The sequence below is a fragment of the Physella acuta genome, unplaced genomic scaffold (genome assembly GCF_028476545.2).
Source record: "Physella acuta isolate Inbredline_101_S28 unplaced genomic scaffold, ASM2847654v3 ptg000104l, whole genome shotgun sequence".
NCBI classification, from domain to species: Eukaryota; Metazoa; Mollusca; class Gastropoda; family Physidae; genus Physella; species Physella acuta.
In genome coordinates, this window is record NW_026731624.1 from 255,572 (window position 1) to 270,026 (window position 14,455).

General features: G+C 34.2%; 1 protein-coding gene across 1 annotated transcript in view; it reads right to left on the bottom strand.

Annotated features, from left to right (window-relative positions):
* LOC131931425 (uncharacterized) overlaps positions 1-14,455 on the bottom strand; it is a 65,215-nt gene that overhangs the window by 38,756 nt on the left and 12,004 nt on the right. The window contains exons 16-25 of the mRNA XM_059288227.1: positions 14,012-14,272; positions 13,636-13,761; positions 13,090-13,350; positions 4,214-4,328; positions 3,733-3,923; positions 3,291-3,542; positions 2,020-2,146; positions 1,605-1,801; positions 697-942; positions 312-563 (exon numbers count right to left, since the gene is read on the bottom strand). Of these exons, the coding sequence (XP_059144210.1) occupies positions 312-563; positions 697-942; positions 1,605-1,801; positions 2,020-2,146; positions 3,291-3,542; positions 3,733-3,923; positions 4,214-4,328; positions 13,090-13,350; positions 13,636-13,761; positions 14,012-14,272 (2,028 nt within the window). The remainder of the gene's footprint in view (positions 1-311; positions 564-696; positions 943-1,604; positions 1,802-2,019; positions 2,147-3,290; positions 3,543-3,732; positions 3,924-4,213; positions 4,329-13,089; positions 13,351-13,635; positions 13,762-14,011; positions 14,273-14,455) is intronic.

Sequence of the window (14,455 nt, forward strand, 5' to 3'; positions counted from 1 at the left end):
AAATTGCGCCCTGCCGGGGTGCTACCCCTGCATATTTGAAATTTTTTTCCACAGAAATCTTTCCAGGAATATTCTCAACAACTTCCCAAAATTTCACGGCAATGTGATAAGAGGTGTGGTAATGCATAAAAGACACACAGACACACACACATACATTGCTTTCTGTATATATATATATATATATATAGAGTGATTATATTAATGATAATTCACAATAGAAAATTTAAATATTTATCTTCAACAACAGGCTTTTTGCTCAACAGTAAGAAATGTTAACTTTATTTTTAATATAATTTTGTAATTGTTTTTACCATAAGTACAAGATCCACTGGGGCCCTTTACATATCCTGAGATACACTGACACATGTAGCTCCCAATAGTGTTGGTACAAATGGAATTGGCACCACAATATACTTGGTTGCATTCATTGACATCCATAGAACAGTCATAAGATCCCCAACCAGGCAAACATGAGCAGGACCCACTATAACAGCTGGCAGTGTTGTTGGCTACACAACTGCATTGGTACTGGCATTGGGGGCCATATGTCATGTTGGGACAAACTAGATCAAAAATTAATGATAGAGTACATGTATGTTAATATGAAATTATAATTACTATATCTTTATCAAAAATAGTAGCAACAATATGTATTCCAGGCAGAGATTTCAATACTAAAGTTTTTCTACTACTTACTATCACAAGCACCTTCCTCAGTTCTGATAAATCCATCATAACAAATACAACCATATTGGCCATTGCTATATCCACAATAGGAGTTAGCAGGACATATAGAGCTATTGTAGTAACAGCTGTTTACATCTGTAGTACAATATTCTCCTGCCCAGCCTTCCTTACACACACAAACACCAGTTGTTATGTTACAGAAGGCTGTGTTGTTTACTTGACAACCACAGACCTCAGGACAGTTCTCTTGCCTGCCTAAATTAAAATATTTAAATGTAAGATCATTACTGGTAATACAAAGTCCAAACGTTGCCAAGGAACATTTTTAATGAACATTAATCAACATTATAATGAAAACTAAAATTACACACCAGATATGAATACTTTTTTCACAAGGGGTCATCCATAAATGATGTCATGCTTTTTTTGATGATTTTTACCTCCCCCCCCCCCCCCCTTTGATCCATCACACATCGTCACAAAAATCCAGACCCCCCCTAAAATGACGTCACACCTCAACCTACAACACCCTTCAAAATTGCAGTTGAATTTTTCTTTAATCATCGATATTTTTCCAAAATCTTGTCTGAACTCTGTCAAAATAGAGTATTTTAATCAATTCCCATTGCAATTTATTAAATCAGTTTTCTAAAACGCGAAATAACGTCTAAAATTTGTTTTCTAACATTGCTTTTTTATAATGCAAAAGTGTGACGTCGCACCATCTGAAACCCCCCCCCCCTTCCCTCGTCACACATCGTCACAAAATTACGGACCCCCCCCCTTCCCCCACGTGAGTTTGACATCATTTATGGACGACCCCCCAATCACAGTATGGAGTTTTAGATGTAAATGATTGGGAAGTAATGATCAATATTTTAAGTATTTGCTTTCATATTAAAGTCAAACCTACTTACCACAAGTTTTATACTCAGCAAAGAAGTACATCCAATATGAAATTGATGAATAGGACATAGTGATGTACATTGAGTTTGATGAGGATGCAATAATTCTTGGTAAGTCTCTACAGTAGTGTCCTAAAAGTGGAGCACTTGAGCTGTTGCCATCATAAACTTCAAAATATTGTGTTGGACAATCTCCATAAAACTGAGTCCTGTAGTGCAATGTTATCAACTTTTGGTTTAAATTTTATATATAAAGGTATGTTTAAAATAATTGAAATCTATTAAGTTAGGTTTTTTTTTTAATTTTGAACATAATGCAAATTAAATAACTCTGTCAGTTGGTATAATATTTTGTGTGTAGAATTCTACTTGATATATAATGATGTTTCCAAAATTTAGTGCAGTCAAATTAATTTTGAATCTATACCTGAGAAAGATATTAAAGTTTTCTTTTGCAATTATAGTCCAAGAGCATGTGAGATTCTGAAGACCATATAGGCCCCAGTAGTCAAAGTAAAATGAACCAGCATCATCAAACAATGAGTATGTACAATCTGTAATGATATATTAATAATAAAGGATGTTGTTCACATTAATGAACAAATAAAAGCACTGTGTTGCAACGCCAACATTTTATTTGCATGATCAAGATTTTTAATAATACAAACATAAATTTATGTTCAAGAAGGTCTATGTTAACCAATTATTTTGCCAGGGTTGGAAACCTGTTTTATGGCTTCTACACTTACACAAATTATCCCTAATAAAATTAAAATAGCTACAGAAATAACTCTAAACAGAATATCATTTATAATATTTTTAATGATTTTAAGATATTTAAAGTTCAATTTAATGGTTGAAACATTTGCTGTGATCATTACAATTCCGTAACTCTAATTCTATTAATCTAACTTTACCAATATGTTTTATTAAGCCCTTTTTCCAAATTTATTTTAAAACAAAACGGACTAGATTTTGTCAATTAATCTATAATTTAAAATTCTGTGGTCATGTTTCTATCTCAAAACTGCAAAAAATCACAAGACTCCCCATCATTATGAGTCTGCATTCCAATTGTTATATCCATCTAACTATGCCAATAAATTTTACTGTGCACAGAAAAGTATGCTGTGTGTGTATATGATGAATACATAAAGTTGGGTGACTATTTAATTCATTTCTTATACACATTTTCACTGAAACCAATTTTTTAAACTATTGTTACTGAACGAGGGAAAAAGAGACATGCATAGTGTAAAGACTAAATTGTTTTGATAGTACGTTATGTTTTAAATCAAGGTAAGGCATGTAACATGATACTTGCCATTCAAACATTTTTTAGTTTTATGAAGCAAAACTAGCTTATAAATTGTTTTAGAAGAACAATATAGTTACTTCATGATAGGACCACAGGACTGGGTGGCCTAGCGGTAGAGAACTAGACTGCTAACCCGAGGGACTTGAGTTCAACTCCTGGTTCAAAAAAGATGAATGTCCCTGAGTCCAACCAGCTCTGATGGGTATCTAACTTATGTTAGGGAAACAAATGTGGCTGGCTAGACTATCCCTTCATATGCAGAGATTTCTGAAGCAGATGAACTCTACTTCATCTGCTCCATGTGTCTTGGGCAAGAACGGGGAAATGATGATGGTGAATGGAAGGACCAGAAATATTCACTAACTCAAAGAACAACATACCTTTACACTCTCCATCTGAATTTTGTTTAAGTCCACCATAACATTTGCATTCATACTGACCATTGCTATATGCACAGTAAGAGTTAGCAGGACATAAAGAGCTATTGTAGGAACAACTGTTTACATCCATAGTACAATATTCTCCTGCCCAGCCTTCCTTACACACACAAACACCAGTTGTCATGTTACAGGAGGCTGTGTTGTTTACTTGACAACCACATATTTCTGGACAGTTTTCTTGGCTTGCACAATCTAAAAAATGTATATTCTTTTCATCTATAATATAGATATGGGATAAGTATTCATTTTTGCTTGATTCTTTCAATTAAAAAATGTGAGTAAGGTTTGAAACAAATATACTTTAAAAATCTCATTGTAGAGAAAAAAAAATATGTTTTAGTTAAGATTTCTGTTATTTTAACAGATATTTTAAAATATATACCAAATGTTTCGTATTTGGCCTCAAAGTAAGTGGAGTAGTCATTGCTGTATGTAATGTACATTGAGTTGGATGTAGACACAATGAACCTAGGTACATTGTTACAAAAATAATCTCCTAAAAGTGGAGCACTTGAGCTGTTGCCATCATAGACTTGGAAATAGTGTGATCCACAGTAACCATACAGAGTAGTCCTGGGAAAAAACAGTTTATCGAAAAAATAATTAAAGAAACTGATCTTGTTTTAGGTACAAATTGTATTTTAATTTAATCTCTAAAATGCTGAAACAGTTTTTATCAATTTAAATGTAGCTGTCACATAAATATTAAAGTAAGTTAGTCAGTAAATAGAAAATTGTTCAAACTAAAATTTTACAAAAGTTCAATATAAGCAAATTTTCTTTTAAGAATAATAGGATTTGATTGCTTTCACTAAAAGAAAGCTTAAACTTAAATGCACTAGACTTTTAATTATATTCTTTACCTTAAAGATATAATAAAACTTTCATTAGTGATAATAGTCCAAGAGCAGTTGGTATTTGGATAAAACACTGATCTAGTTAAATAACCAGAAGCGTTGTTAAAAGAAAAATCACAACCTGAAAAAAAAATTGAAAATATAATGATAATTAAAATGTGAGTGGCTGGAGTGTTATTATGATTATATCTGTAACTTAAAAAGGTGAATGTATCGTTTCGTTTTATGTGGTAAACTGTTCGTGCTTTTTAGTTATGTAGTCCTGTATTATGGCGCCATTGTATAATTTTTTATGACTCTGTCTACGGCTAGTCTGTGTATATTTTGTTTATATTGTTGTCAATGTTTATATTAAGTGCCTTTGTATCATTTCTGTCTCATGTTTTAGGGCGTGTTGTTTGTTATCAGTGAATTGGTGACCATTTGTTTACGTGTAGTGTGTGAGGTGTATGGAAGTCAGTGCCCGGCAGGATGTGTCTAGTCACTTTTGTATGTCAAGGGGATAGGAAGGTTGTCTGTGTGTTCAGAGCTTAGACTAGTATTGGGTACATCAGAAGTCAGCGCAGCAGGATGTGTCTAGTCACTTTTGTATGTCAAGGGGATAGGAAGGTTGTCTGTGTGTTCAGAGCTTAGACTAGTATCGGGTACATCAGAAGTCAGCGCAGCAGGATGTGTCTAGTCACTTTTGTATGTCAAGGGGATAGGAAGGTTGTCTGTGTGTTCAGAGCTTAGACTAGTATCGGGTACATCAGAAGTCAGCGCAGCAGGATGTGTCTAGTCACTTTTGTATGTCAAGGGGATAGGAAGGTTGTCTGTGTGTTCAGAGCTTAGACTAGTATCGGGTACATCAGAAGTCAGCGCAGCAGGATGTGTCTAGTCACTTTTGTATGTCAAGGGGATAGGAAGGTTGTCTGTGTGTTCAGAGCTTAGACTAGTATCGGGTACATCAGAAGTCAGCGCAGCAGGATGTGTCTAGTCACTTTTGTATGTCAAGGGGATAGGAAGGTTGTCTGTGTGTTCAGAGCTTAGACTAGTATTGGGTACATCAGAAGTCAGCGCAGCAGGATGTGTCTAGTCACTTTTGTATGTCAAGGGGATAGGAAGGTTGTCTGTGTGTTCAGAGCTTAGACTAGTATTGGGTACATCAGAAGTCAGCGCAGCACCATCTATATTTTAAACCTTGTCAAACTATTTCTATTAAGCCTGGTAAGTTAGTTACTCATTTTATTTGAATGATTTATAGTTTGTTAGCCGTGGGCTTTTTCTGTACATGTATATTTTCTTGCCACCATTGTGGTTTTGCCAGACCACGTGGGGCAGCCAGACTTTATCTTTATTGTAAAGATAAAGTCAAGCATTGATTTTTATTAGATGTATGCCTTGGGCTTGTGTTAAGCCATGGTTAAGGTTCATTGTTGCCTGACCCACAGTTACGGCCATTCCTGATTTGGTTGTGACTTGTAAGCTGTTTTATACTATTTGTATGCCATTATAGTAGACTTTCACTTCCTGTGGTGATCTTTGTTGATCCCTAGGAGAGTGTTTATTCAAAGTCACTATGGATGTATATAACCTTTTTTACATTTTAAATGATTCTTGTCTATTTTTTTTCTCTTTCTAGGATGGTGGTCCTAATTTGGGTGTTTTGTTTTGTATGTTTTGAGTGTTTTGGTTTTGTCTCATCTTGTTTTTGTCTGGTTTTTTATTTAGATCTAGGTCTATATTTTTTTTATTTAAATTTTGGTTACACATTTTTGTAAAATAAAGTTTCTTAAATTGTTGAAGTTTTTCTGTTTTATTTTTAGCAGTTTATCTAGTGTAAGGTTAAGATTTAACCACTGTGAGTTTTACCACAGTTGCACTGACTGGAGAGTTATTAGATAAGCCTAGGAAGGGTAGATAGTATAGTTATCCCACCTAGCAGGGCTTACAAAAATAATATTATATATGCTTTAATGTTTAAGAAACTGCAGAGGAACTGAGCAGTAACCTGGGGCTCATTTTCATGTAGCATGCCTTTATGGTTTGCAAATAATAAGAATGAAAAGTTCCAGAAATAGGCAAAGAATATAAAGTTACAGTTTTTAAAGTGTATAGGGTTAGTGTTGTATTTTTAATAAATTTTAAGTCTAATGCAATGAGATCATAGGTCATCAGTACATTTGTGGGTTGTTATTTTTTTGTCATCACTGGCTTCAGTTCTTAGTTGCTAATGTAACAGTCAGTGTACACCAATTTAGTTAAAACTATCCTTAAAGAACATCTGCAATTGTTTGGTAGTAACTGTGAGAAATAATTATAGGCCTCATCTGTTATAAAAATTATTTGATACTACCATTTAACCCTTACAGCATGCCAAGCCACAATTGTGGCTCTACTGTTACATAACTTATAACGCTTAAGGCTACATGGCGCGCGCTTTAAGGGTTAACAGAGATAATAGTTAGTACATACATTTCTTAAATTTATTTTTACCAGCAAATAAACACATTGTGTGACTTTTCATGTGGTTTTTTACATTACTGATTTCCCTTTGACTTCCTTTTTTTCTCTAACAATTGGTCCAGTTTGGTCACAGAATGTAAGAGAAAGTCTGATTATTGTTTTGTTGGTAAGAGTTCCATGTTAATTTTATATTAAAAAAAATATTTTTATAAAGAAAACATTTTATAAATAAATATTGAATAAATAAATATAGGACAAAAAAATCTAACAAAAAAAAGTTTTAATTATAAGTTTTTATGTAATAATGCACTAAAAATTAACAATTATTTTCTTTAAATTTATAATCAACAACTACTATTTCAATAACTAAAAAGTTTATGTATTGAATACCTCTACTAGAATTTAAAAAACAACCCCACAATTTGATTTTTAGTTATTTAAATAGTAGTTCTGAGATAGATTAAGAATTACACAACGGAGACAGAAGCCCTTAACATGTAAACAGCTTTTATTGTTAACCGGCAAGACGGAAGTGACGAGAGACACAAGTAAGGGACATCACTCAAGATAACAATATAAATATAATACCAATACAATTATCTCAATCTATTACATCCCTTTACCCTTAGAACACAATAACACATCTCTCAATAGAACAATTGATAGTATCCTAAAATCACCAATTATATTGTAACATGAACACTATGGTAGATTACATCCTTACAAACAATGCACAATATGCCACAACATAATCAAGATACAAAACAATGATGTCAAAGTCTTTTTGACCTTTAAAATCATAGGTCTAACTTATTTGGGACTTTGATTGTCCTGCTTGACCTTCTCAGTGGCTTTTGATTTGGTGACTCAAGATTCTGACCATTTGGATTCTCTATCTCAGGAGGTCTAGGATTTAAATCATTAACTCCAGAATTTACATTTTCTGACTCCAGACAACTTGGTTCACTCATATCAACAGAACTTGGTTGTAGAACAAACTGAGTTGGTGTGAACTGATCAGACTTGGTGGGATTGACAGATTCACACTTATTATCTGCACAAGTTATTTTTAACTTTATAAGGCACAGGTCCTGTACATTGAACAATTTGACCTGGTATCCATTTTTCCTTTCTCCCATGATTTCTTAGATACACATTCTTATTAACACCAAATTCTCTTTCAATGCATGAGTTGTCATGATTTAATGGAACTATTTTTGAATTGGCATCTGAAAGTATTATGCTGTTATTCAGATCCTTGACTGACATAGATTTCTTTGATTGATCAATTTCCTCATGTAATCTGATAGTGCTTTTTGGTAACCAAAAATACTGTTTAAAAGTAATATCCTGGACTATATCACTTTGCAACTGTGATCCAGTATTTGAAATGGGTGCATTAAATGGCAAAAATCCTTTTTCTTTTCTTTTGATGTTACCCTTTTAGTTTCTTTTAGTTTCTGTAAGTGCTAATGATGTTAGCAAAGTTGTTTGATGATCACATTCCTTCTTACTAATGTATTCTCTTTAAAACATTTGAAATTGCCATATCACCATAATCATTTATTAAGTTACAAATACTTTGTTTAGGCAACTCTGACTGATAATGGACTGCATCTTCTCCATCTTTTATATTATCTTCACAAAGGGTTTTATTTCTTATTTAATATGGCCTTAAGTCATCATTCACAGACTCTTCAGGCCAACCATTCATACAGTGCTCATATACTTTTATTAAGCACTCATCTTTTTGTGTTTCTCTTTTAATATCATTCACATTTATATTGGAGTTATCCATGATAGTGAAGAGAACAAATACATCTTCTGGTACATAGCTCAGGCTTTGGTTTTTTAAAGGTAATCTACTAAGACTATCTGCACTATTCTCAGATCCAGGTTTGTATTTCAATTCATAATTGTATGCAGTTAGTGTGATAGCCCATCTTTGAATTCTTGGTGAGGCATGCTCAGGTAGGGTTTTGTTTTCTCCAAATAAACCTAGCAATGGTTTATGATCTGTAAAGATGGTGAACTTCCTACCAAACAGAAACTTATGAAATTTCTTAACACTAAAAATGATGCCTAAGCCTTCCCTATCTAACTGAGAATAATTTTTCTCAGCCTGGTTCAAAGATCTACTGGCAAAAGCAATGGGTCTGTCACCCTTCTCATCCATGTGGGACAAGACTGCTCCTACACCATCTGGTGAAGCATCACATGTCAATACAAGTCTTTTCCCTGGGTCATAGTGAGTTAGTAAGGTGTCAGCAGACAAAGCCTCTTTTGCTGTATTAAAAGCAGTATCTTGTTGTTTACCCCAGTGCCAAGTTGCATTTTTCTGTAGCAGCTTGTACAGTGGTGATAGTTTACCAGACAGATTTCCTATGAACTTTGCATAGTAATTTATTAAGCCCAAAAAAGCTCTTAGTTGTTGGGTATTTTCAGGTTTGGGTGCTTCTTTAATGGCTTTTGTTTTCTCAGGTTGAGGTCTGATACCTTGTTTGCTCAATATATAACCAAGAAAACTAATTTCTGTCAGCATGAATTGACATTTATCTTTGTTTATCTTTAAACCTTTTTCACCAATTATTTTCAATACTTTATCAAGTGTTTTAAGATGTTCAGTGTCATTCTTACCAGTTATGTACACATTGTCAAAGTACACACAAACATTTGGAATATCCTTAAAAATACTGTCCATGACAGCTTGGAAAATTCCAGGGCTAGATGATATGCCAAAACATAGTCTTTCATATTGGTAGAGTCCTTTATGTGTGTTTATTGTCGTATAGACTTTTGAATCTGGATGCAGTTCTAGTTGAGTGTAAGCATGACTAAAGTCTAATTCAGTGAATTTGTCTCCTCCTGCCAAATTCAAAGAAATTTCCTCAATGTTAGGTATAGGGTACCTATTTAGCTCTATTTGCTTATTCAGTGTAGTTTTATAATCTCCACAAATTCTTATAGAACCATCCTTCTTTAACACTGGCACAATGGGTGTCGCCCAATCGGAATAGTCTACCTTCTTTATAATGCCATTAGATTCCAATCTACTTAGCTCATTTTCAATTTTATTCCTCATTGCATAAGGTGGAACTCTAGCTTTGCAGTATCTTGGATTTGTATCTTTAATGCTTAACTTCACTGTTCTATCATTTAGTAAACCTGAGTTACCAAAAACACATTTATTTTCAGATATAACTTTATCTAGTGAAGTAAGACTAGATTCTTTTACATTCTTCAATGAACAAATACTCTCCCAATTTAACTTAAGATCACTTAACCAGTTCCTACCTAGTAATGGCGGTCCATTTCCTTCAACCACAAGAAGAGGAAGTTTAACACTTTGACCATTATAACTTACATGAACCATACACTCTCCTATTACCGGAACATTGTCACCAGTGTATGTTGTTAGACACTTGTGACATGGCTGTAGAGGCACTGATCCTCCTGTGACAGCGTCAAAATCTTTCTTTGTTATGACTGTTAGAGATGCTCCAGTGTCAAGTTGGAAGCTTATGCTCTTACCGTTGATATTAACTTGTACATTGATGGGAGCATGACTTATTGATTTCACAGAGAACAGGTTGAAATCCGGCTGCGAATCAGTTTGAGCATTTTCACAGGTAGAGTGGTTCATTGGTTGGGTTAGGTAGTCTTGGTGAGAGTTAACATAGTGCTGCCTTTGGTTGCGGTACTGTCTTGACTGGCTAGATTTAGCAACAGACGAAGACTTTGCAAAGCAGGCCTTGGCAATGTGACCTTGCTCACTGCACTTATAACAAGTTGCAGACTTGAACTTGCACCGATGAGATGCATGGGGACCTTTGCATCGATGACATTTTTGATAATTATCACTAGATTTAGATCTAGGATTTGAACGTGCAGGCTGTTTAGCATAAGTTGAAATGCTCTGATGGGGTTGATGTTTGTTGACTAACCTGCTGTTTACTGCATGGATCTCTAAAGGCGTTAGAGATTTCGCCACATCTGATGACTGCTGGAATGAAGTTGCAAGTTGTATTGCTTTTTCCAATGTTAGATTTGACTCGAGCAGCAACTTTCTTTGAATATCAGGGCTGTTTACACCTGTCACAAACTTTTCACATAGTCTGTCAGACAGCGTATCGCCGAATTCACAAAATTTACTTAGATGACGTAAAGCAGCAACATATTCTGATATTGACTCGTTTGGTTGACGAGTCCTACTGTCAAATCTAGCTCTACATAGAAACTTTGATGGGGTAGGCGCATGGTGGTCTGTTAGCAATTTGCTCAGCTCGTTAAAGCTCTTGGTAGTTAGACTAGCTGGTGCGCATAAGTCCTTTAGTAGCCTAAATTGTTGAGGCCCTATGACTGTTAACAAAACAGCTCTCTTTTTGGCTTCTATCGTCACGTCGTTAGCTTCTAGGTAAAAGCTTAACCTCTCTAGGTAATCTTGAATGATTTCATCATTCGCATCAAATTGATTTATTTGGCCATACAGCGCCATAATCCTAGAAATAATTAGCTAATAAGCTCTAGCAAACCTCTTTTTTGCGTAAGTAGGTGCTCTTTCTAGTAGATGTTTATCCTTCGTCGCCAGTTATAATAGATTGAGAATTACACAACGGAGACAGAAGCCCTTAACATGTAAACAGCTTTTATTGTTAACCGGCAAGACGGAAGTGACGAGAGACACAAGTAAGGGACATCACTCAAGATAACAATATAAATATAATACCAATACAATTATCTCAATCTATTACAAGTTCTTATTAATATATTTAAAGAAAATAATTTACTTCCTTCTTTTTAATACATCTAATATATAAAGTTCAAAAGGATTTTGTGTCTCTGTATGTATGTAGCAGACCCGTGATAGACATGCATATATTAAAAAACTCGACTTAATCGCCATTGTGCAATATTCTTAAAATATTTATTATCTAAATATACGATTAAAAAAATTAATATTGACCGTTTAGAAAAACAAGTTTCATTTTCTAAAATTATCATTTTAATTAACGTCATGTTAATGTGGTTTGAACTAAATAAAAAAAGTTCTTTAAAATTCTTTAAAATTTTAATACAATAGAATAATTATTGCATGACTAAAATCTATTGTGCGCCAAATGATCAGGAAACAATGTGTGTATAATAGCAAGGGAAATAGTACTTTATATAGGTAACTTTAATTAATTCATAAAAAATTAATTAGCATCCAATTAAGTCAAGTTTGTTGTCAGATTGCTTTGTCATTGAGTCTTGACCCACATGCCAATTTTGAAACGATTCGGTCAGATCGAGGTGGTCAAAATTTTGCTCAGCATTATTGATCAATGACGGATGACAGAAAAGTTAATAGGATATACATTCATCCTACAATTTTTTCAAAGGTGTATTTTTTCTGCAAAATTAAAAAAGGATTGTATGTGGGCTGCTATTAGGACATATACTTTTTAAAATTATGTTTGTGATCCAGCAGTAAAGCACCTGATTGCTAATTAGTAAATCTGAAGTATGTTAGATGGCTCTAATATATGTTAGTAAAAAGAAAAGTTCCCTTTTCAAACCTGACGATCCATGGTGCAAGTGAAGTTGAGTTTATCTGTTTCTGTGACCTTGGAGTATGAAGGGATAGTGTGCTCAGCATTATGCCCAGCGGCCTTTACTTTCCTTTATGTGAGTTAGATACCCATTAAAGCTCAGTGGACTCAGGAAAGATCTACTGACTTGAACCCAGATTTGAAGTTAAGACTTTAAGGTTCACAGTATAGCAAGCTACAGCTAGTTCATTCCATCCCACTCGAATATATGACCTCCCTGAATTAAATTCTGAAGACTAGGTACTAACCGCACTATCCCACCATATGCAGAAGCCAGAGATGCAGATGATGTCTACTTCTACTTACAAGGATGTGTAATTTTTGTCAATAATGTGTAAACAATTTCAGTTTAAAATTCAGCAATATCATACACAAGTTAATTGTAGTTTTTTCTCAAAATGTATTGTAAAACAGATTTGTAATACCAATGTCTAATAGTGCTTTGTGTAGTGTGAGGGGGGGGGGGGGGGAATTTCTGGTTTCCTGGAATGTAATATGTACAGATGATATAGATTTTGGTGGCCTTTAGAAATGTGTTATTTGGGGTACACTTGGAGATATTTTAAATGACATATTTTTGTGCAGATAATGTGCAGCTTCCTTGTTAATGTTAGTGGTTTATCCATTCTATGGTAATAAAAAGAACTTTTGTGAAATGTCATCAGCATCAAATATATGTTCAGATTTAATGTTGAATGTACATGTGCACAAAAAATGGTGTGCACAGCTATATCATTCAGAAGGCAGGCATTCCAAATAAAAATATAAAATTCAAGAAGTTTCAAGTTCCATTTTTTTAGAGTATCCATCATATGTTATATTGATGTAATTATATTAATTATTTACCTTCCCAAGTACAAGTGCCATTGACTCCCAATTTAAATCCCTGCTGACAAACACATGTGTAGCTTCCAAGTGTGTTAACACAGTATCCATAATCTCCACAAACATTATATGTGTAACACTCATTGATATCCACTGAGCAGTTCTCAGACTGCCAACCAGGCAAACATGTACAGTTTCCTGTCTTGTCACATGATGAGGTACCAACAGGGTCACAGTCACAACTCAAGCTGCAGTTCTTGCCATAGGTTAAGTTGCTGCAATCTGAAATTATACTTTTAATTAGTACACTTTGTATTGGTTCAAAAGCTTCATCAAACAACACCATTCACTGTTGAACTGGCTGTTTTTTAACACATTCACTAAGACAGTCTTGGATGTTTTAATAAAAGTTAGATGGAAATTCTTGTACACATTTACTGACAGACTATCTAGCTAAAAAAACACTTGCCATTATTAATCCTCCCAAACCTTTAAAACTAGTTCTTTACTTCTGTTGTTTTGGATGTTTAAATCAAATTGTGACATAAATTCTTGTATTTCACTAACCTCTGCACATGTCTCCATCTAGAACAGTTCCAGTAGGGCAGTAACATTTTTCAACAGCTGTTTGATTGGCAAGGGTAACTCTGGTACACAAGTGGGAACAGTTTCTCTCATTGCACTGGTTAATTGCTAAAACAAGAAGAGGGTAAAAAAGCAATTGTTTACATACACTTGATATTTAATATTGAAGATATTAAATTAAAGTGTAATGTAATAAACATATTTTGTTGTTTAACATAGGTCTACTTTCTAATGTTATGAAATATAATAAAATTTTCAAATTATATTAAAATTCAACACAAAATATTTCACAAGAAGACTGTTCATATCTCTATAAACTATTAGTTAAATTCAACTTTTGTATAAAAAAATAAGGTACCTTCACAGGTGCTGTTAGCAGTTTTTTGCAGCCCTTCATTACAAATACAGTCAAAGCCTCCAATAAAATTGTGACAGTCTGAATAGTCAGGGCAGACAAATGGTTGTAGCAGACATTCATTTACATCTACAGAGCAGTCCTGTGATGTCCACCCATCTTTACAAACACACATCCCATCACTTTTATAACAAAACTGGGTGTTGTTCTGTATGCAAGGACAATGGCTGGAACAGTTTTCTCCAAATGTAAATGGCTGGCATGCTGAAATTAAAAAATTGGTTAAATATAAATTTAAAATCTATATATATAATTCTGTACATGGGGGTCACGCGAGACATGACCAAAGACATAAGCGTGCCTAGCAGCCCCCTCTCTTTGGGGGGGGGGGGGGGGGGGTGGTTATCGTCCTTAACAAGCTTCTGATAGTGTTTTAAAGCAAATATT